The sequence below is a fragment of the Echiichthys vipera genome, assembly GCF_963691815.1.
Source record: "Echiichthys vipera genome assembly, chromosome: 23".
Lineage (NCBI taxonomy): Eukaryota > Metazoa > Chordata > Actinopteri > Perciformes > Trachinidae > Echiichthys > Echiichthys vipera.
Genome location: NC_139848.1, coordinates 5,506,439 through 5,530,243, shown reverse-complemented (window position 1 = coordinate 5,530,243; position 23,805 = coordinate 5,506,439). Strand labels below are relative to the sequence as shown.

General features: G+C 44.9%; 1 protein-coding gene across 1 annotated transcript; it reads left to right on the top strand.

The window, feature by feature from the left end:
• The first annotated feature begins 4,583 nt into the window (after nucleotides 1-4,583).
• On the top strand, nucleotides 4,584-23,104 carry LOC310964843 (von Willebrand factor D and EGF domain-containing protein). The gene is made up of 32 exons (XM_083938137.1): nucleotides 4,584-4,718; nucleotides 7,262-7,446; nucleotides 7,686-7,914; nucleotides 8,117-8,173; nucleotides 8,256-8,488; nucleotides 9,734-9,823; nucleotides 9,941-10,082; nucleotides 10,585-10,802; nucleotides 11,048-11,121; nucleotides 11,210-11,486; nucleotides 11,711-11,901; nucleotides 12,029-12,936; nucleotides 13,168-13,304; nucleotides 13,407-13,568; nucleotides 13,652-13,756; nucleotides 14,302-14,416; nucleotides 15,456-15,730; nucleotides 15,820-16,039; nucleotides 16,119-16,256; nucleotides 18,203-18,679; nucleotides 18,823-18,993; nucleotides 19,575-19,957; nucleotides 20,030-20,537; nucleotides 20,618-20,713; nucleotides 20,811-20,906; nucleotides 21,041-21,136; nucleotides 21,537-21,632; nucleotides 21,713-21,808; nucleotides 21,920-22,015; nucleotides 22,219-22,314; nucleotides 22,691-22,786; nucleotides 22,936-23,104. Exons 1-32 carry the CDS (start codon nucleotides 4,619-4,621, stop codon nucleotides 23,079-23,081), a joined length of 6,309 nt encoding a protein of 2,102 aa, XP_083794263.1. The 5' UTR covers nucleotides 4,584-4,618; the 3' UTR covers nucleotides 23,082-23,104.
• The last annotated feature ends 701 nt before the right edge of the window (nucleotides 23,105-23,805 follow it).

Here is a 23,805-nt window from a genome sequence, read left to right as displayed (position 1 = left end):
TCTTTCTACAAGTCATTGTTTCTTATTGATGCTTCTCTATGTGTGTGTGTCACTCTGCTGCTGTAAATAAGAAATGTCCCCTGTGTGGCACTAATAAGGGAATATCTTATTGTGTAATAAGTGTAAAACTGGTGCAGACCAGGTAAAGCTGCAGAAGTAAATCTCCTGCATTAAATGTATAATTAATAATTCATAATAAAACAAGGGTGTTTTTATGATTTAACTCTTCACTTTGCATACATGTATCCCACTACAAATACACAAACTACTTGTTAAATAGGCTAAAGTTGAGTAGATGATGTAGAGATCCACGAGATGGCAGCAGAGTATCATCAAGGCGAGGTATGAAACACTTACATCTCATATAAATCCACCATTAACACAACACATCATGTGATAAAAGTGTCATATTTAGTAGAATAAAGTTGGTCGTCATATATAAAGCCACAAATTGAAACATTTGTTCTTAGCGTTGTAGATGTGAATGTTTAATGAGTGTTATTTGTAGATAACATTGCTGTGCAGACCTTGTGACTTAAGGGGACGTGTGCTTTTCTGTACTCTGACTTTACTCGAGTGACTCTATCTTCTTCCTCACCTTCATCTCCTGCCTCATTATTCACCTCTTCCTCGCAGCTCACTAAGCCGTCTGCTTTGATTTCATCAGGCCAGCCATAGCTTCCACTCCTGCTGAAGGATTTCCATCCGCACTGCATCAAAATGTGCTGGAGGCTGAAATAAAGCACAAAGAGTCTTAATACAAAATACTCTCTTTGAAAATAGATTCAGATTATATTCATTCATCAACATTGCCAATCGGAGCCAAGTACAATGCTGATGAGTGGTCTGTTTAATAACCCGTATTGCAGTCAAACAGCTTTCTTTTCCTCACACAGACCCAACGTGGCGTCAGGGACACCTCACTGTCCGGGGAAAGTCTCCTAATCAGATTTGACAGAGTGAGAAAATGAAACGCTGAAGGTTTCAAGGTCCTACTGTACTCTGACCTGCTGAACGGAGGTGTAACCGTCCCTCACTGAGGCCCAGCAGACGGTGTTTTCAATCAAAGTGATGCCAGAACCTTCTGCCAAACAGCATCTCTGCAAAACCTCCTGCGTTCACTCTGCGAATGAGAGATCGTCACTGTAATTTTGGAAAGGGCCAGAGAAGAGAATCAACTTCTTCCCCCGGAGTTGTTTGTGCTTTGTCGTCTCGCAGGTCTCTGCTGCCGTGGTCCTGCATGACTCTTCCTGCTACTATCACAGTTACTCATGTAAACTATCACTAGTCTAATAAACTATAACATGTTGAGCCATAGAAACACCATCAGTGTGTGTGTGTGTGTGTCTCGCTGTATTGTAGCTGCTATTGCCGCTGCTCATCATTGATCATGTTTACCACCATAATTATCATCATTGTCATAATCTATCACCTTAGCTGTGCTTGTTTCTACTATTCTGTTGTATTAACTGCCATAACATATGAGTCATATTCACATTACTATAGATATTATAGTTACTGTTACTCTTTGGTTGCTTGCATCTCTGGAAGTGTGTCTATCTCTGTCTGTCTGTCTGTCTTTGTGTCTGTCTTTGTCTCTCTCTGTCCAACTGTCCCTCTTTTCTCTCTCTCTCTCTCTCTCCTTTTCTTCCTCTCTCCGGTGCAGACAGATGTGCGTCCTCCACAGAGCTGGGTCTGTCTGACGTTCCTGTCTGTTATAGTGAAGGTTTTCGTTGCCACCGTACTCTACGGGGGAATTGTTGGGTCTCTGTAAATCATAAATAAGTCATAGAGTGTGGTCTTTACCTGCTCTGTAAAGTGTCCTGAGATAACTGTTGTTAGGATTTGGCACTGTAGATAAAACTGAATTTAATTGAAGGTGCACTGGCTGCTGTGGCTCGTCATATAAACAAAATGCAGCCGTTTGTGTGTAGTGTCTTTACAAAACCTGTCAGTATCCACAGCTTTTGTTGTTGACACTTAGCACATGTTTACAGCCTCCTAAGGTATTTGAGTTCAGTTTTCTTGGTTTGTTTGTTTGTTCGTCAGCAGGATTACGGAAAACTACTGGCCCAATTTTTAGGAAACCTGATTGATTTGTTATTATCTATTTCTATTTCCCTCATCACTTACATTGGAAGTGCACAAAGGGAACATTTAATCGCCTCTGTGAGCATGTGGATGATGACAGCATGCGTTCTTTATGCTTTATGTAGTTGTATCCATATGTGCCTTCAAACTATACATGCTGCTGATAAATTGGCTCCTATAGACTCCCAAACACCTCACCTCAGAAATGATCTTGGAAAGCTCAAATAGAAGAGCCCTCTATAGGTCAAGCTGTTTGACCTTTGACCTCATTCAGCCTGCCCACTAAGTTTACAGATGGTTGGAGGTCAAGACTGAGGTCACGATTGTGTTTCCCAAAACAAATGTGCAACGTTTCACACATTTCTGTTTGGCCCACAAGAGCTGGGAACAATAACTGCAAATCAGTCTTAACTTCTCAGTGACATAAACAAAGCGAGCGGTAAACTTCACTATTAAAACACTGCGCTGCATTACTATGTGTCGTTTGAATGACATCGGCACAGCGCACATTTGAGCCACATGTCCAGGAAACATCTCTAGCTTGCATGTGTTGGTGCATGGTTGGTGTTTTGAAAAGCTAGCACACAGATGTGTTTAAAATGACTCACGTTTACTTTTTATAGTGCATTAACAACATGGTTGCAAGATGTTTCTGTTGCATTGTAGCCACTGACATGTCTTTTGTATGTTCTCCTCTTGTTTTTCTCACAGTAAAAAGAAGGATGTGTGACATCTGGAAGTGCTCAGGGGGCAGCGCTGAAACGCTCCCCCCTTGTCGTTTTCTCAGGGCACAAACATCAAAAGGAGGCTGAAGATAATGATTTCTCTCCCATTAGGACGCTTCGGTGACGAGCCGCCAACACTGCAGTCTCACACCAGGGAGGTTTTTCGGGAGGTTCTCGAGGTCTGATGTGGATGATATGGCTTCTGAACACATGCCTGACAGGTGTGAAAAGGCTCAGAGTTACAGGACAAATTGAGGTTTTAGTGCAGAAGCAGCAGGCAGGATGACAGGGGAGAGGAGTAAATGTCCCCTGTGTTTAGTGTCAGGAACATCTTCACATTCCAACAACAAATGTCTGTTTGAGGTTTTATTCCCTGTGTTGCAAAGGTTTAAAAAAGAGGCTGTGGATTAAACGTCTACTGTCTGAAACGCGAGGGTCTGGGACTTCCTCACAGTATTGAAGTGAAGTTTGAATGACCTGCCGGAGCGCAGGAACACCTGCTGCTCCTCTCGGGTCTCAGGTCAGGTAGTGGAAAGGTATGTCTTTATGTCTCTGTAGCCCCCAGCACCTGATGTTTACTCTGGGCCAGGGACATCGACCTTCTCTGCTTCAGCTCTGCAGGCTCTCACTTCCCCCTGCAGTGAAATCATCAGTCACATTGAGAGATAGTGAACTGTGGGTGCTGTTGAGGGGAGTTTTCCTACGTTTTAGAAATGCCAGACGTGTCATTTTCTGTGTATTATTTGAAAATTGAGTTCATTTTTTGGGGAGTTAATTAAGTATAAAGTACCCTATTGTTTAGTTGAGTTATTGTTTGAAGAATGGGTGAGGGTAAAGGCCTATGCACTGTTTTCATGTGGGTATATTGTTTCTGCTGTGTATGTATTGGTTGCATTATCTTTTTTTTTGCTTCAGTGTTTTAGAAATTAACTCCTGATTTTGAGTTTATTTAATAATTCTGCAAAACCTTTTTCATGTCTTGAATACAGCGTTTCACACATGAGCTGCACTGTTAGTGATTCATCTTAATGTGCATTATTTTACCCTCATGGTTCTCTAAATTAAAGCCATGAGGATGCTCGCTTCCTCTACAGCTGCTGACATGCTGTGAGAATACACAATCAATATACTGAGTGAGTACAAACTGCTGCACAATACTGCGGCTATATGCACTGCACAGTTTTAGACCATATTAATGTTTGTTTGTCCATTCGGTGATTGTAATGACAAGACAGAAAAATGCAGGTAATATGTCTCTATGAGTCAGACATTTGGCTTCAGATGATGTGTTTGGATTGTTGGATATGTCAACATGTGGCAGCAGACCATGTGTCTCTGATTGTTTACATCTGACGTTCTAACTTTCATTTGGGTCACTTTTACGCACGGATCTGTGTCTCCGGCGAGTCTAAACAGTCCTTGGATGTTCTCAGATGTGTTTATAAACCGCGCTGCAGACAGAGGAGGGGCGGCTTTGTTTATGGGGACGGATCATTTTTTGATTTACATGAATACGTTTGTGTCGGGGTCACAGAGGTCCCACCTATAGGAGCAGACTCCTCGGTGGATTAGTGCGCCTCCTCCCTTCCTCCTCGCTTTTCGGTCATCTTGCTCCGTGCGCGCAGAAATGCCGCAGACTCCAGCGAGTAGCGCGCAAATGTGAGCCTCTTTTCTCTCTTTATCAATCGGGAGCGGAGGGATAAGTGCAGCGTGCGCCACTTTTGCACCGTTTCTCCAAACTCTCAATGGGAACCGACGACTGAAGCCAGCCTGCTACATTTCTGAATACCGGAGTCTCAGCCATGGACTACTGCGCATTTGGATCGGTGCGCCCGCTGTTCCCTGGATATTTACGCGTGGCATTGCTGTGGCTCGTGCAATTAGGAGCGTTCGCGCAACATGGTAGGTGCAAGGAAAACCTTTAATGGGACAATCCTAAATCGTTTTGTTTCCCCTCTGATTTCCACTACAGACTGCCATAAAGCTAATTCATTTACCCACAAAACTACTTTTCATCGTCATGATCAGCGACATAAAATAGACAGATGTCTAATGCAACCTCATATATACACCTTATAATCCTTTTTTTTTCAACAGAAGGCATTAGAAGAGAACATCTTACTTGTAAAAAGCAGCAGATTTTGCAGAAGTGAGAGGCTGCATTCCTGTCACTCAGCAGGTCCAGAGGTTAGCTGGACCTTCAGAGACAAAGAGATCATAGACAAGAGGAAAAAACACACCAAAAAATCCTCCTTGTTGAGTTAAACTTCCTTAATAAAGGTAGAAGTTATTATACGACTGTAGTTTTGAGCTTATTACCAGGGGAGCTTTTGGAGATGGTTAGCTAATGATCAAGTCCTGGGTGTTTGAAATATTTATCCACCAGACTGGAACCACAGAAGAAAAGAAAAACAACACGAAGAGAAATAAAAGTGAACAGTCAGAGAGCATCAACATGCAGCTGTAATTGAAACAAGACTACAACACTGAGTTGTGATGACTCATTTCCCAACACAAAACCCTAAATTTAATCCAGTAAGCTGCTTCACACCGCCTCTTTCAGTGTCTTCTCTTCTTTCTGATATGAGCAGAAACTCTAATGGATCATAGGTTGAAGCTGCTGTCTTCCATCTTGCTCATGTATTTGTCTTGTCTCTAGGGCGTCCGACAACACATCAAAGCACACAGTCGTAAACTTTAAGGCGGGCTATTGTAAAATCAAACGCTGTGGGTCCTCACAGAGCTTTGGGATAACAAGACGACCAGGCATTTATGTGCCAAAACAAAGTCTACCGCAACTTCTGCAGCTACAGGAGACACAATTTGTTCGCTGGAACAGGAGTGTTTAAACAAAAACCACTGAATTTCATGGCATGGTTGACCTTCACTGTATGTGAAGCCCTTTAACTTCATTGATCCTGGTTCTGTTATCTGTCCTTTCATTTGAGAGCGTTTATCAGGAAAGTTAAATAATTAGTGAGTCTCTTCATTTAATCAGATCTCAATGACCCCGTCTGTGCTGGTCTGACTGTAGTTTTGGTTTCCACGGTGAGTGGCAGGCCCTCTGGGAAAAGGACCCTTAGCCTCAGTTGTGTTAACACCGCGCTCTCCCAAATTAATCTTCTTTCCTGAGAAACTGGAAAATCCCCTGCAGAGTCCCTGCACATCTGGGCTGCTGAGGGCCTCCCTCCCAGTGGGATCTCCTCCCCCTGGGGGCCGCTTCATTAGCTCAACCCCCCACTCCCCCACGGCTCTGTAAACTCATTAAGCTGCCAATTGGAACAGTTTAGCCGGCAGCCTAAGGCTCGCTGATTGTCCTCCGGCCTGAAAACCTGGTTGTTTGGACAACCTGTGACCTTAAATCTTGTCAGTGGAGCTTCCAGACGAGGTGTACACACGCAGACAGGCAGCGATGTAAACATGAGCATTTGCTTTCAAGGGGCTGTCAACATGACGAGAAGCTTGTAAGGCCTTGTTTAGGCTTAGGATCACCGGCAGTAACGTGGACCTGTCCATTCAAGATTTTGATAGTCTCAAGACATCCTAAATACCCTGAATGGTTGTTTTTGTGATGTAACTTTACTCGCTGCCACAATCAAACAATCAAACTCAAACAGGGGAAAGAACAGCCTGTTCTCTTTGTTTAGGTTTGTTGACGTCTTTGACCCATTTCACTTGACAGATGTAGGGCTTTTGAGAGTGTGCTAGTGTGGAAAACTACATGTTCTGCTCAAATAATTCCCTCAGTTGTTTCAGCCTGCAGCTGCAGGCGGTGTTCAGAGGCCAGTCATGCGCCATTGGCTTGGGAATGTCTGTTGTTCATAGCAATTTAGATAACCTCTGGGGGTGAAATGATCCCTCCTGCTAACCTCCTCAATGCCAAACGACAGCTTAAAGAGCAATTCACACACGTGATTTTGTCAAATATTACCTGCTACCATTTCTTGCCATTGCCTTTGACAATGAAGTTCTTAAACTAATCATTCACTTATGTCAGATAGGTAAAACAAGCTCAACTGAATCCTTTATCCAAGCCTTTAAATGAATACAAATGTGCTTCTCCTTGCTCTGTTGAAGCTCTAAGAGGATAAGTTGTGTTGTTCCAACCAGAAATAACTAACTTTTATTTGTGCAAAACAACCCTGGAACTCAGCATGCAGTAAATCAGTTGCTTTTGTTTTCAAATTGGGGTTTTGAAGGTGAGGGAAAAATCATATTAAGTGGAACTTTTAAGATTGTTTTGTCAAACAACCACAAAATAAAGATATGACTCATCTGATCTCGGCCTGAGAGTCTTTCATTTTCATTTCCTCTAAATTAAACTGACTCAAAAACACAAAGGGAGAGGGAGATTTTAGGTTTTAAAACCTGATTTTTCACCAACCTAAACACACACATAACACTTTCTAATTCGTGTGTGATTTCCACCATCCTTCTCAACTCAGCTCCAGAGTGTTACCCGGGAGGTCATCGGACTTTGCGCAACCCCTATCGCAGCGTTGAATTTGACTCCACAGAGATCCAGAACACAGCCATCCAGGACCTAATCTGCGACCACTCACTGTCCCTGGGCTGGTACAGATTCAGGATCAACAACAAGCCGGCGGAGATGCCGACCACCTGCGTTGAGGTAAGACACCAAGATGAGCAGGTGAGCTTAGCCAAAAAAAAAGACCATGTTGCCATCATTGCACTACGTATCAGAGAACAAAATCTCTGACAAAAAATGACATCAAACATCTTCTGCCTGCGCAAACATCTGGCATTCAGCATGTTGGTTTAATAAGCATCTTCAGCCCAAGTGGAGAGTATAATAACCACCTCACTGCAGGTAATGACTGTTTCTGTTGACGCCCCTCCCCCCCGCAGATGAACCGCTGCGGTACTCAGGCTCCGGTGTGGTTGTCACTGAAGGACACATCCCTGCCACGGCCCGGCGAGATCCGCCAGCTCTCTGCCTGCGCCACCTGGCAGTTCTTCCACGGCAGCACCAAGGACTGCTGCCTCTTCCGCATCCCCATCATGGTGCGGAACTGTGGCGAGTTCTTGCTTTACCACCTGCAGCCCACGCAGGGGTGTATGGGATACTGCGCTAAAGGTGAACATGCTGAATGCCCCAACAGTAAACAGCGCTGTAAAAAGGGCTTTGTGCTTTTAGTAAAGGTCAAAGGCTGCACATATCCTCTAAAAGTGCCAATGGTTTAAAAGTTTTAGACTGGATTTTTGAGGCTGATACTTTATATACTATACTATATTTAAGAAATCTCATTAAGAGTAATCTCACATTTCAGTTACTCCAGATTTGGGACCCAGACTCTGCCCACCAGGTGAGGTAGAAGTCAACGGCCGATGCAAAGGTGAGACACTTTAATTATTCATTCATGCAAAACTAAGATAGTGATCAGGGAAGTTCCAGATCACGGCTGTATGTGTTTTCAGCTGCCATACCGTCCCTGCCGTCCCGGCCGGTGATCACCCCGGAGCTCATCGGCCACAGTGTCCACCTGAGGTGCTCCTTCATCCCGCCGCCGTGGACCCAGCCACTGGGCTTCCAGGTGGTTTGGGCCAGACACATCGGCCACAGCATGAAGGCTGAGATCAGGCAGGAAACCACACTGAAGCCGTTCTCTCTGGCAGAGATGGATGGCGTTCACTTCAGGCTTGGAGAAACGGTAATTCCTGCCAGACCGTGTGAAAAGTATCGGGGAGCACATGTGGAGGGTGTGACCCCTCGAGTGGGCAACATAAGCCATGGATCATGCTGACCTTTCTTTGCCTGGGTTCAGCCTTACAAAGCAAAGGCAGAGAGGCAATGTGTGTCATATCCCGTTAAGAGAAGGCAAGAGGAGGGTGGGGAAGTTAAATCAGTTGCAGGTTGGGAAAGCCGTGCCCCACATGCTTTCCATTTAAATCTCTCGAGTGTAATCTTCACAGTGAATTCTGGGGAAGTTATTTTCACGTAGACAGATGCACACTTACAATACAACTAATTCTTTACACGGTTTTCTCAACAACTCAACAATTGCACAGTACAGTGAGGTGGTGTTAATTTGGCCATTTCCACAATGTTTAAACAGAGACTTTAGTTATTCCTCCTCAGCTGTCAAGTGTGCGTGCATGTTGGTGGTCAGATGGCCATCAGCTGTATTCCTTTAACAAAAGACGTGAGGTGATACAAAGAATTTTATTGTCTACGCTCTTTGAGCTCATCTTCATGCATCAAGACCATTTTTCCAGGATCAAGGAGCTAGGAGGGTAACTGCATCTTGCACTCAGCTGCAGAAAAATTCATACACAAGGGTCTTGCACAGCTGAATAATAAGCAGAAGATGTTTCTGCTTTCCAGGCTGAATTATCACCTATGAAACTAAGTCTGGTGAGCAGGGATACGGGGAAGAGTTTGAGACATGTTCTCAGTCGTTGGAGACTTTTAGTTGCTCAATAATGGAGTTTCTTTCTCTTGCCAGGAAATATTAAGTTATCAAATTTTCAACGTGATGCTATCTGGAAGTGACGTGATGTCACTCTGACTCTTTGCCCTTGTGCAGCTGTGGACCGTTGTGCTCATCATCCATATTTGGACACCAGGCTTGTGTTAGTTGTATCTGAACCATGTTGCAGGAGGCTGGGCTTGCTCATGGGGCCTTTGTTGCACACATGTTGATGTAGCTGCTGAGTTGTGTCAAAGGTCATCTTGATTTATTCTAACCATTAGAATGAGTTAAACGTTATTAAGCCGTGGATCAGAGCTAAATGGGAAATTCATACTGATATTTCAATGTGTGAAAATCATATCATAGGGGAACCAAACCCAGATAGAAGGATTAAAACTCTATTATACCTTTTATCTTTAACTTATTTTATGCATGTGCTATTTTATTGATAAAGAGAAGATTAAAGTCATGTTTTCCTTGCAGTTCTCCTGCAGTGTGTCGACTTTCAGAGCCAACTCAAGCAACAGCAGATCTCCTCCAAAGGAAAGTGAGGGTTTCTATGCTGGACTGAAGGTAAACATTCTTATGTTTTTACTCCAATCTGCACCAAAATAAGGAGTACAGCAAAGTAGAGCTCAAGCATGCCCATTTAAACTCACCAACAGCTCTTTGTTCCCTCTTTCTCTTCAGTTTTCCACAGACTTGCTCCACATAGCAGAGAACAGCAAAGAACATGAGGTGACAGTGCATAGCACAGTACCCATCCCCTGCTACGGCCCCAACCACGGCCACCAGTGTGGAGTCCCTCTGGCTCTGAGTGTCCATGACCCAGGTTAGACCTGTAAAAAAAGAGGAGACAGTATACTGCAAGTTTACTGTGATAGCGACACTGGTATCGTTTTTGTGAGTCATTTGGCATTGTGGCTAGTGTGATGGTCTCTAGTGGTAAGTTGTTTGGCGACAAAGTCCTAGTTTTGCCAGCGGGATGAAGTGGGATGAGCTTGTTTAACCTTAATATTCCCTCAATTGGACAATATTATTTTACATGTTTTGACTAAAACACAATTCAGAGGAGCTGAAAGTGATCTTTTAAAAGGAATTGCAATCATCTATCAGTATCTTGGATTAGATCAGAGTCCAGTGGGTGAACAAAAGGACAGCTATTTCATGTAATAAACTCTTTTCATGAGCTTGTCTTGGGTTCCCTTTATGTTGATTGGACTTGCCATGTACATCATCACATCAAAGCCAGTTCAGGAAGACATTATTACAGTTCTGTAGGCAGCTGTGTGCCGTCTGTTAACACCAACTCAATCCTGTGTTGACATCCACAGACGGTCTCGGACATGAGGCCCCGAATGTGGCGCTATCCGCCTGCCAGGTGGAGTTACGGCCTAACGCCTGCAGCGGAGGCAGCTGCGGCCGGGCGACCTTTTTTGTCACGGCTGTCACTGATTTCACACGAGATGGGAATCGACCAAGTCTGATCAGTTGTTTACCCGGACCCAGCGCACCGCGACTCTGGAGAAGCTACTCCCCAATGTCTCTGAAAGTGAGTTGAAATCAAACACATATAAATCTGATCATCATGTTTAAAGAGTACTGCTTTACGTCGTCATTAGCTGTGTCCTCACAAGCTATTACGTTATGCAAGACATGATGTCAGCCCTCCAGACATTGTGTCTCTGAGGGGCCTGTAGCAGAGGAGGTTTCCCATCTGTGTTTGGTGAAAACATCAAAAGCCAGGGTCAGAGGGTGGAGCCCACCTCATCTTTGTTCTCCTGAACTCTGCCCCAGGTCCTGGTCCGGGATCTTCCTACTTCTATCTGCTACTCTCTGACTGACCCACATTTCATTACCTTGGACGGCAGGTAATTTACTTCTTAATGGGTCTCAGTGGGCATCAAATGGTATTTTTATTTAAATCTACATGTCCTTCTGTGAATTTGCTATGTGCAGGCGTTATGAAAACCACCAGACTGGCACCTTTGTCCTTTACCGGAGCCTCATCAGGGAGTTTGAGGTCCACTCTCGCCAGTGGGACTGTGGCAGCCGACACTATGCTGTCGCCTGCAATTGCGGTGTTGCGGCGCGAGAAGGGAACAACATTGCAATATTTGACATGTGCAATGGGCAGCCACAGGAAACCAGGCCACAGCTCACCCTGAAGAACCTAAGTGACAGGGAGGGCAGTCGTGTCAGGGTGCTGGAGTCCCACCAGGGGAAGAAGGTCACCGTAGGTATCCAGACACTTTCACATAGTGCAGAAACTACTCCATGCTATTTTCTTACTTACTTTCATGCTTGAACCAACCAATTGCATGAGGGATTTTGACTGTAATTACATCCATCATATAGATTTGATCAGGAATGCGCAGCTCTTTCAGTTTCTAAATGTTTCCTTTTGCTGCATGAGGAGATTATGTTAATGAGCTGCTGGATGTGACTCTCCTCTCGTAGTTGATCTTTCCCTCCGGGGCCTTTGTTAGGGCTGATGTTGGTGATTGGGGGATGAGTCTGTCCGTACGGGCGCCCAGCGTTGACTATAACAACACGCAAGGACTCTGTGGCACCTTTGACCGAAATGGCAACAACGACCTCCACAGTTCCTATGGTCCCGATAATCTGCATCAGTTCATAGAGGACTGGAGGTCAGTTTGTGACAAATAAAAATAAACGTGTTTAGTTTAAACTTTAGTGAGTTTTGTTAGGACTTGTTTGGCTGAAATGGTTGTTGATTTGTGTCTGTGGTTTTATTTTCTTGTGTGTGTGTGCTAGGATAGCTCCTGGTGAGAGTTTATTTGACAGGACACCTTCTGGGACGACACAGCAGGACAGGAGGCCCTTCTGTCAGTGCCAGAAGGGATACAGCCCCTCTCATCATGCTGGGACAGGGTTGAGAAACTACAATCCTTCAGCTCACTCTGACTGCATAGCATACGCTAACGTGGATTACACATCTGTGTTCCCCTCCATGGACACAACAGCAGAATACATCAAGAGTCCAGAGAGAGAGGACAGCATCCTGGATATGTCTGCCTTTAACAGTCATCCCCTGGAGAGGAGGCAGCTTTGGTTTCACACCGAGGACAATCAGAAGAGTGATGGTGACCTTGACCTGGACGGTGAGTTCAGGGATGATCTTCTGCTTTCCATTAACAGGCCAAGGAGACATGCCTCGTTTGAATTCCAGCCTGTCTTTGCTGCTCAGAGCCTCAGCCAGGCCGATCTGGAGAACTTTGCGTACTTCTTTCCTGAGGATCATTTGTCGGAACCTCGACCGGAGGTACAACCTCAGTGGCCCACACCAAGTGGCCTGACCTCAGCCAAAGCTCTGGAGGTGTGCCAGATAGCTTTGGCCAACTCCACCGTTGGTGCAGTGTGCCGGGGGCTGCTGGGACGGCGCCTGGACGAGGCAGTGGATCTCTGCATTCTGGACCTGCAGCTCAAAGACGACCTGGGCTGGGAGGAGGCACTGCTGCCGTACCTGGAGAATGAGTGCGAGAGGAGGTTGTTGGAAAACCGAACCCAGAGAGCCATGGAGGTGGCTGGTCCACCAGGAACATCCAGGGAGGTTGCGACAGTGCTGCGCTGTCCCAACTACTGCAACGGAAATGGAGAGTGTACTGAGTGGGGCTGCCAGTGCTATCCGAGCCACAGCTTCTACGACTGCAGTCTGGCCATCAGTGAGTATCAAGAATCCTTAATAAGTTCAGCAGATCACTTGGATTTTTTCAGTTTAAATCAGACTAGAAAAGCTCTGCATTGAGCATTTGTTGGGAGAAAAGAAAACGCACCATACTTTTCACAGATAAAAAAGAATTTCTATTTCCCATATAAGCCGGAAAAACTTATATTATCTCTTTTGTTTGGCTTGTAATGTGCTAATGACCAGACGATAATCTCTCCTCTGATAGGCCAGCCAGTAGAGTTAACAGATTTGGAGAACGGTGGACTGTGTGACATCCGAGCCTTCAACTGTCGAAACATTCGTGTCTTCGGCCTCGGCTTCATCGACTCTCCTGACCTCAGCTGCCATGCCAACAGACTGAAGGTGAGGAAAGGGGAGGTCATAGGTTGGTCTAAGAGCCTACAAGATGAAAGCATTCTTTCTTTTTGAATAGTTCCCCTGAATTGCGTTGATCTGCCTCCACAGTACATGAATGGAGTTTGGGTTCCAGGGGAAAAACAGAGAACAAAAGCCACTTTCCTCAGCTCCAAGGCTTTAGACTGCGTCGTACCATCTCTGAGCAACACAGCTGTCAATACAGAAGACTTCATGATGGACGACAAACCCTACGCACGCTGGGAAATTAAGGTAATATCATTTCTTTTCTTTGTTGGTTGCTGGCTTATTTGTCAGAAGCTTGTTTTGAATCTCCCTCCCTTTTTCCGTCGCAGGTAACCAATGATGGCTCCCAGTACAGCCAGGCCAAGGTGCTGACGATCTACGACGGCGTTTGCCAGGTCTGCGAGGCATCGCGATCAGGACTCTGTAAGTTAAAGGTAACTCACATACAAAAAATCTCCTCACTGATTTTCCCGGGAGAACACTAAGTTAAGGAAACTTGGACTCTGTAGTGTTTGTCTATTTGTGTAGAGAAAACAGATTTGGGAGTTTAGTGGAGAGGTGTGGTGAAGCGCTTTATATGCTGTTAGGGCTGCAGAGTGATAGCTGGTTAAATGACTTAACCAGAGACAGCGTGTGTGTGTTTTCCCACCCTCCAAACATGCAGCAGCTGGCTTTTTAACAACAAGGTACAGAGGGGGCCCAGTTGTTACTGGAACTGCTATTTAAGGGAGACAGAACAACATGTAAACTTACAAATAACTGGAGTGAACACATGCCAATGCAGATAGACACCAAGAGTTTTGCTCGCCAATACAGCTGAACTAAATCAAATGAACTGAAGTAAAGATAGAGCAGATGTGTGGCGATAGCTGGAAAAATATGTTTTATAATGTTGTAATGTCTGGAAGCTGCTTTCACAACGTTGTAAACATGGACAAACAGCCAAACCTTTTTTTTAAACGTTGTCTCCGGTTGCCAGGAGAGGACGTGTAACATCGACGGGATGTGTTTCGCAGAAGGAGTCTCAAGTCCCAGCAGCCCCTGCCTCCTCTGTGACCCAGGCACCTCCAAGTTCACCTGGTCTGTGAATCAAGGTACATACAACTTATTGTGTATCTCATCCCACAAAAAGACAACAAGCGTTTTCCACCTGGACTCAAGGATGAACGGATTAGACTGGAGGTCAAAGGTCAAGGTCACTTTGACCTAAAAAAATCATAAAAGCAAAGAATTCCTGCTAATTACGACATTTCACACAAATGAAGTATCAATGTTTCACCACAAAATACACTTATACCCCACTACACTTACTAATACCTTATATTTAATTCCTTCAAAGTATCCACTTCACATATTATGTATTTCAGTCATATCCACACCTTATGACCATAGACGTGTGATGACAATATGCCGCTAGGGCCCTTAGTTTCAATGAGGATGAATATTGCTTCAGTGATATTTAAGACAACCGTGTTCCTCCAAGAGGTGCTTTCAACTCAGCTTGTTAGCCCACTAATGATGAATAAGGGGGAAAACGGTATTTATCTTACTGCGTTAGTACGGTGGCACTCAAGGTAGGCTGTTATTAGCTGTCCAACTGTGGTCCTGTTTGTCCCCATGAGCAGATCAAAGGAGGGGAGGTTTAAGTTTCCCAGCATGCCCTGACCTGTCGCTTAACCACGCTGAGACAGAAGGGAGGGGGGTGAATTACATGGTTGATTACCACCGCAACATAGGCTGACATTTATACTTACTTACACTCAACAACCCACAGGTCAATGTAATAGTGAAGCTGTAATTTTGTACTGCACTGAATGACCAACTTAACAAAATTCAGTAATCTCGTTCATCAGTTTCTTATCATACGACCATCATGCTGAGCAAGTGTTTCCTGGAATTCTCATCACTTTCTTCCCATGGCGTGATCTCAGTGAGTGGACGCTACAGGATCTGGAAACCCCTCCAAACAGGGACATGTGTGTTTCCAATGATTCTTCCAGGAAGAGCCTGGAGGGAACCAAGCTCAAAGAGTTTATTTCAGGACAGGACGTAGTAGATTCTGTTAGTTGCAAATGCCCACAAAGCATGTGGTATTTGGATACTCAGCTCACTTAAGTCTATTTCTCTCTTCAGTCAACGAGCTGCCGACCTTCCACCAGCCTCAAAGTAACCTGCGGACATTTGCCGGAGAGCACTTTGTCTTCCAGTTTGCAGCGTCAGACCCCGAGGGCTCGGCTCTCCTCTTCCAGCTGGAGGAAGGGCCGAAGGGGGCCTTGCTCTCCCCCGCTGGCCTCCTTATCTGGAGGGTCCCATCGCTTCCTGAGGAGGAGAAGGAACGTCAATTAAGGCGCTCCTTTCGCTTCATGCTGTCAGACGAGTGCAATGCTCAGAGCACATTCACTGTGCAGGTAGACTTGGAGAAGGAGAGATCACCATTAATCTAACATCAACACTCATAGTACTAAGTCAATAAGTCTCTTTTCCTTCTGTAACACAGATTGACGTGGTGCCATGTGGATGTCAGAATGGAGGCACTTGTGTGACGGACGTTAATTTCCCTGCTGGCAGTGGGAGGTACCTGTGTGTATGTCCTGAGGGCAAGCAGGGCGACCTCTGTGATGAAGATGTGGATGAATGTCTGTCAGCCCCGTGCACATTCGGCAAGTGCGTTAACACAGCAAGCGGGTACAGATGCGAGTGTCCTGCGGGGATGAGAGGCAAGTAGTTAATGAAAGTCCTTCAAATGCATCAGGTGATCACAGAAACTATATTTCATGTGTGCGTTTTCTTTTTCAGGTGCGATGTGCCTGGAAGATGTCAATGAGTGTGAAAGGAAGCCGTGTTTCCCAGGAGTCCAGTGCTTCAACAACTTTGGCTCCTATGACTGCGGCCCATGCCCCAAAGGCATGCTGGGAAATGGGACAATATGTACAGGTAAGCATGAGCACATAGTACATATGTTTATAGTATGTTATACAGGGTGTTATATAGGGTTAAAGTGCCCTTGAGCAAGGCACTGAGTACTTTTTACATACTTTAAGAGATATTCAGGTACAGGTTTGCCAGATGGTCAGAGAAAATACATAGTTTAATCACTACATCATGTGAATACACTGAGAACAGGTTTAAGGGATGATAAAACAATGAACACATGCCAATAAAACAATTAATTCCACTTTATATTCATTATTAAAATTGTTTTCATTAAAGTAAGTGAGATATTTCATTCAGTTTCTGATGCAAAACCATTTTCAAGTGATAAATACTACTCTACATGATTGCTTCTTGCAGTGCACACATACAAGACCAACTATACATGATCCTACCCCCAAACCTGGATCTCATTAACAGGCATAACATGGGTTTATCAGATACTGCTGTTGTTTGAAATGGTGCAGTCATTCTGTAGAGTTTTAAGGTCTCGCATCATAAAAAAATTAACTCTTGTATTTAATTATCTGCATGCATGATATCACTTTGGACAAGAGCATCAGCTAACTGCCCCGAACGTGAAGGTGAATGTGTTTGTCTCTAAGGGACATTCGGCAGGGATACATTACTTGCGTTGAATGGAAACCAGATGGCTGATGGCAGCTGATACCACTGCCTTCCTCTGTGTGCTCACTTTGAATTGCAGCAACTGCTAACTGGAGTTAATGCTCTGAAAATACTGCTGCCGTGGGAGAAAAACTCCTTCCAGCGAATCTTAATCGCTTAACCATGTTTGTGGACATGCATTTTTGCATTCACACAGTAAACACATCACTGATAGTTGGGATACTAAGTTGTATGACTGATCTATATAAAGCTCCTGATGTTTCCCTGCAGCTGCATCACAGAGAACACCTCCCAGCAGCTAGGAATGAATGCTGTAAGGGTGCATAACTTAAAAACTCTTCTACATCAGGGCTAATTTGTAGCTTGTTTGTGGCTTTATTTGTATTTGTCAGTCATTGGTCTTGCAGGCACACATAGTGATTTGGGCTACAGTGGTTGTTTTGTTACTTTCTGCAAAGGCTAACTCCTGACAAGTGAATACATCCCCATGCTTTTTGAGGTGGCCAGGTTTGTCGTTAGTTGTGGTGATATTTTGAGCATAGTTTGTATTTTGCTGTCGTTGCAAAGGTGCACAAAAGTTCCACAAGGTGACGGTGGAATTTGTTTTGGAGGTGCTTGCCAGATAAATGCAGGACTTGTGTATTTAAAGTTAATACATGGCTTTAAAACAAACCTGGGCTGAATAGCAGTTGTAAATAATCTCCAGTGTTTGCGCTCACATCAGGGCAATCTAGATGACAAGTGATATGCGGCTTTCTTGCAATTGCATTGTTATCCGCAAACAAAGAACCTCAAAAATCTAACTGGAGTGTTTCAAGACATTCTCGTCACTAAAGGAACATTTGGCTCACAGGAAAGTACGCAGTATAGATTACTGTTGCAACTTTGTAATAGGACTCATGAGGACACATCCTTGGATTTCTGCATGTCCTTTGTTTTACCACTTACTATCAGTCCTCTGACCTCCTCCAGCAGTTCGATCTATTTGACCTACTTGTCTCGTTCAGTGCAAAAGATGCACCTCTTTGTCAAGGGCGCAGGGTCAAACTGGGAAGTTCCTAAATCTTCACTGTCCTAGATGTATTTTTCTTTGTCTACTTTAACTTTTTTTGCGGTAGCACAGCAGTCAAGTAAGAGTCAGGTTTGTTTGACTTGCTGACATCTCTGCAGCCTGCTGAGTGTTTCCTGCTTGTGGCTTGTAAATGTGTTGATAGGCTGTTGTGTCTCATTGAGAACTTTACACAAACTCATTCCCAAGAAGAGGAAGTCAGTCCAGAACATCAGATGATAGCGATCCAAAATATGCGTTTTTCTTCATACAGCAGTTGTCAGGCCAGTCCCCATCTCTCCCACATCTGCTTCTCATATGACTGCCTACAAGACACCAGATGTTCTGCTGCAGCCACCAAAAATAAAGACAGACACTTTCCAGAAGACCTCAAGTGGAAGCTCCCCGCAGACGAGGGCCGAGGCAGGGAAGATGACGCCAAGGATCGACCCAAACCGATCACAAAATAAGACCAGCACTTGGAAACGGATCCCGGGAACGAGCCTAAACCCAGCACTCAGTAAGGCAGAAACAGCAGCAGTTACACCAATCCTGTCCCAAACGACGACTGAAGCTTCCAGAAAGAGCCAAGAAACTAAACGCAACCCATCCCCGACTAAAAAAGACACTCTTAAGAACATCACAGGGAATACACCAGACCAATTCAAGCCTGATCAGCCCAAAATCAGCAACACTATTGCCAAGACCTCCACTGTAGTCCAACCTTTGGGAAGTGGCGGACCAGCTTCAGGTAAGACCGATGTTTCTCCAAATGTATTTAAACTGAACCCACTTAATGTAATTTTTAAGATATGTGAATAAGGAACAACTTGATATTGGATGCTTAGCAAGCCCTACTCCGCTTGGCTGCACTGATATCTGTTTGTGTCTCAGGTCCTGGTCAGTCGTCGGCTGTCAATGTGTCGCCTACATGTGCCAGCAGGCCCTGCTTTCCCGGGGTTCAGTGCATCAACCGCAGGCCGCCACATGTTGGCTACGTCTGCGGCCGTTGCCCGCCCGGCCTTTACGGCAACGGGCGGGTGTGCATGAAGAACGCCAAGGCAGGTAAGGGATTTTTATCTGAACTGAACTGTAGCTCTGCCACCTAGCTGCGACATAAAGGAAAACATGGATACAAAATGAAAGCATGCATGAATATCAACGTACACGATGGATGAAAAGATCAGTTATGTGAAAAGTGTCCAAACATTGATACTTTATAGATCTTTATCTCTGTTCTGGTTCCCCAGATAACGCTTATTGCATCAGATAAATCAAACCAAAGTGTTTGGAGAGTGCCTGGATGTAATAACCACCTTTGCTTTTTGGGTCGGGGGGCAGGGGTCCTAACTACACGACGACATGAGACGCTTTTATTCCAACTTCAATCTCTTTACTGCCGATTGTGTTTGTGACGGCCTCAAACAACACATGAATCACTTATTACACAATGCAGTTAAGCTGGCAACTGTTGATCTGCTGTTAGACTTGAATCTTTTTAGAAAGCACAACAGGGACACCACCTTCCACACTTTAGCGTTGTTCTCACTACAGCCCTATAGCTTGTGGAGAAATTGTGATAGGCTAGTCATGGTTGCAAAGCTATGACTGGACAATGACTGATGTCACCTCCTGTCTTTCCTCAGCATCCAATCACCTTCCTCAGCAGCAGACAGCAGGCAAGGCCATCCGATCTCCACATGGAAGCAGCAGCAAAGTCCCACAGCTCCACCTGCCCAACCTGCCCACCAGGCACAGCATCAAACACCTGTCCTGGTCTGTCACCAGAGCTAACCGAGATAATGCACCACCACACCAGGTTCCAGCTTCAGGGAGGGGAGGTGGGACAGGGAGGAGAGAGGCGGTCACTGTTGCTTCAAGAGATGTTCCCAGAACGACAATAGGCGCCCTGCAGTTCACTGGCAACACTCACATCACTCGCCACAGTGCCAACCTCAGATCGGATGCCAGGACATACGCCAGAACTACCTCGAGGGATTTTATGGTTCCCCATGTAATGGCCTCCAAGGTGAGTTTTGTACTTTGTGTCGTCTTGACGTGTAGGTTGTCCAATCACCTTCATTCTATGATCATTTCCCAGCAGTTTGAAGGAGCATCGACTGGTTCAGCACCTTTGAAGGAAACACCACCCGCTCCTCACCTATCCACTCAGTCTGGCAAAGCAACACAGTCCAAACAGATAACCCAGCCCAAGCTCAACCACCTGACATCCACCCGGACCAAAACCTTGACCCCTCCAAGACCTGTCATCCCACTTACAGCGGCCCTTACCGCTCTGTCCTACTCACTGTCAGAGTCAGAGTTCTCTGCAGATGGAGATGAGGTTGAAAGTGTGTCTGAAGGCCCAGAGATGCCGCCAGTGGTCCCTGCACTGATCTACACAACGCCGGGCAGGAGGGGGTACAGCCCCCAAAGAGCTACCTCCATCCAGCCAGGGGTTTGGAGTGGAACGACAGCTGTCAAACATGCGACGACCTGTGCCGACCGACCGTGTTTTCCCGGTGTCCCTTGTGAACCAGCCTTAGATGAGAGTTTCCGCTGTGGGAGGTGTCCTGTAGGATACACTGGGGATGGACGATCCTGTCGAGGTAAGGCTCCACACTAAGCCTCTACTCTAAGGTGCAGAGCATTTACACAGGTTGAGCATCTCACCGGTCTCTTTTTCCAGCTGTCTGCAGGCACACATGCGGTAGGAACATGGAGTGTGCCGCCCCCAACACATGCCGCTGCAAACCAGGCTACACCGGCTTCGACTGTCAGAAAGGTAAATACAGTATATACATTATCTTAGCTATTAATTCTCATTATGTATTTATTTGCTGTTTGCCATTGTTATTTTTTGTTGATCCATATTTTCTTAGCAATCTGTGAGCCCGACTGTCTGAACGGGGGTGTGTGCATTGCTCCGGGTGTGTGTCAGTGTCCCCGAGGGTTTCATGGAGAAACCTGTCAGGAAGGTAAAGTTTGACTCCTTTTCAGACTTAATCCCGTCACAGACGTCTTAACTGCACTATGCATCCTCCCCATATTATTACAAATGAATACAATAAAAAGTATAAATGATATAACTGAGTGACATGCATCTCTGCAGCTCTGTGCAGATCACCATGTGAAAACGGAGGCACCTGTGTGGGACTGCAGACTTGTTCATGTCCTTACGGGTTTGTTGGACCTCGGTGTGAGACCAGTGAGTTCAGTTACTTTCCATATTCACTTCATTTTCTTAACCCTTTACTAAAGTCTTCATTCATTTAGTTAGTTATTCATTAATTTATTATCGTACATGTATATAATAAATCATTTTGGGGGAAATAAATAGGGGGAAAAAAGCAAAATTCATAATAATTCATATGAAATTATTTATAATGTATATGTTAATAAATACACTAAAAATAATTAAAATTTAAAGAGTAAATAAACACAAAAGTAAACTCCAATATCACATTTTAATCAATTAATTAATACTTACATTTAATGGTATATTAAGTCATTTATTCATCAAGTCATTGATTTATTTGATTGTTTATATTTTGTCTTTATAACAATCATAACTGTGATTGCTTTTTTTTTTTTGCTGTTGATCGTAGTGGTGTGTAGCCGTCACTGTCACAACGGAGGCAGGTGTGTGACGCCAGACGAGTGTGTGTGTCTGACCGGCTGGACTGGACCGTCCTGCGAGACTCGTGAGTGTGTGTCAGTGTGTGTCGGTGTGTATGTATGTGAACTGACCTCTCGATGCTGATGCTCTCGTCTCTCTCGCCAGCTCTCTGCTCTCCCGTGTGTCTCAACGGAGGTTTGTGTGTTCGGCCGAACATCTGCGAGTGTCCTCATGGTTTCTACGGCACACAGTGTCAGAATGGTACACAGCCAACAATCAATCAATATGTGTGTGTCAATGTTTCAAGCATTCATTGAGTTATGCTGTGAATTTGAATATTTCTGTTACCTGCACTTATTCGTCCTCATCCAGCTTTCTGCAGTCCTCCCTGTAAGAACGGCGGTCTGTGTATAAGGAACAACGTCTGCTCCTGTCTGCAAGGATACACCGGGAGGCGATGCGAGAAAAGTTGGTCTCTCTCCTCATTGTCACTTGTTTGTCCAATATATTTCCTTCACTCGTGACTGTTTAATCCTCATACTTCATTCCTCTCTTCATCCTTTTCTTACTTTGGCACCACAACGTCCTTCTTCTTTCTCACCCTTCGCTTTCTTTACCTAACATCTCTTTATTCTCCTTCACTTTTGTTCATATATTCTCTCTTTCTGCAGGTGTGTGCGAGCCCATGTGTATGAATGGCGGCAGGTGTGTGGGTCCAGATGTTTGCGATTGTCCATCGGGTTGGCGAGGGAAGAGATGTGAGAAACGTAAGTGGCGTGATACAAGAATCAGATCTGCACAGATACAGACTCTTTACATTTACAACAGGAAATAGTTCTGACATGAAACAGCTCACAACAGGGGGAAATCTATACACACTGGGCAACTCACACCAATGGAGCATTGATAAAAAGCACCTGCAGGTAAGAAGGAAAATATGTATTTTTGATTTTGCGGTGAACTGTCCCTTTGAGATGTATCTCAGCCCTGAATTCAGGCCGTTAATGACACTGTAAAACATATGTGAGCGGTGTTTTTTTTCTCTCTAGTCACGTCAGATCTTCAGAGTCTTCAGTCTTGGACCTCATGTTTGTGACTTGACTAAGTGCAGCTCTAATGTGTAAGTCTTGTGTCGCCTCTCAGCCAGCTGTCTGCAGAAGTGTCTGAATGGAGGGGAGTGTGTGGGAGCCAACACCTGTCACTGCGCCCCGGGATGGAAAGGCATGCTGTGTCAGATCCGTGAGTATGAACAATGAAAGTATTACAATAAAGGATTTTTTTAAAAGACAGCCAGGGAGAAATGTGTTACGCTGAGTTTGGCTGATTCACATGGGCGCACACTCCTGGAGTTAGTGTATCTTCTGAAGTGTTTCTGTGTTCCTCCTCAGCTCACTGTGAGCAGAGGTGTCTTTACAGCAGTCGATGTGTCCGACCCAACGTCTGCGCCTGCCGGAGCGGATACTCAGGTTCTCTTTGCTCCAGAAGGGTAAGAAGAAATACACACGGAGCTCAGCACTTCAAACACTTAAAGTAAAAAACAAATGCAACCTGGACTGTTCCTCCTTCCCGGGCTTGAGTTGGGACTTAATGCTATTCTGCGCCTTGCTTCAGAGCAGTTTGACAGCAACTTTAGGAGGGAATGCACAAAAGTGTCAGTGATTTTCCCTGCTCCATTTTTCAACTAGGCTCACACATGTGAAGCTGCATCCCATCTCAGTGACAGATGTACTGAAGTGGAGTGAACAAAAGAAATGTGCACAGTCTGTGAATGCTGCACTGATCAGAGCCAAATGTATTGCGTATTGGTTACCTTTTTATCTTTAAGTGCGCCCATATTCAGGATTGAGAACACCAGCTGTTTAACATGCTTTCGCACCAGGCAGTCGCAGCCGTTTTTGTGTGTTACAGAGAACAAAAATGATGTATGTAAACATTTATATAGTATGTAGGCTTCCTAGATATTATGGAAACACTTGAGAAAGTTATTCCAACCAGGCGAATCCGACAAATTCATAAGGGAAGTCAGGAACTTTTCCAGGAGTCTGTCCAATTTGACATTACTCGTAAAATCTTCTTGCTTTTTCAGCTCCCTATAGCCTGACGTGGAGACCCACTCACAACCAATAAACACCAAACTGTGCGGGGTCAATCAGCGCCGATCAAACCCTCTGGTGAAACGGAGCCATCGGCACAGAGCATCTCCAAAAGGAAACCCAAAGTGTCGCTCCAAAAGGAAACAAAGCAAAGTAACATTTCAT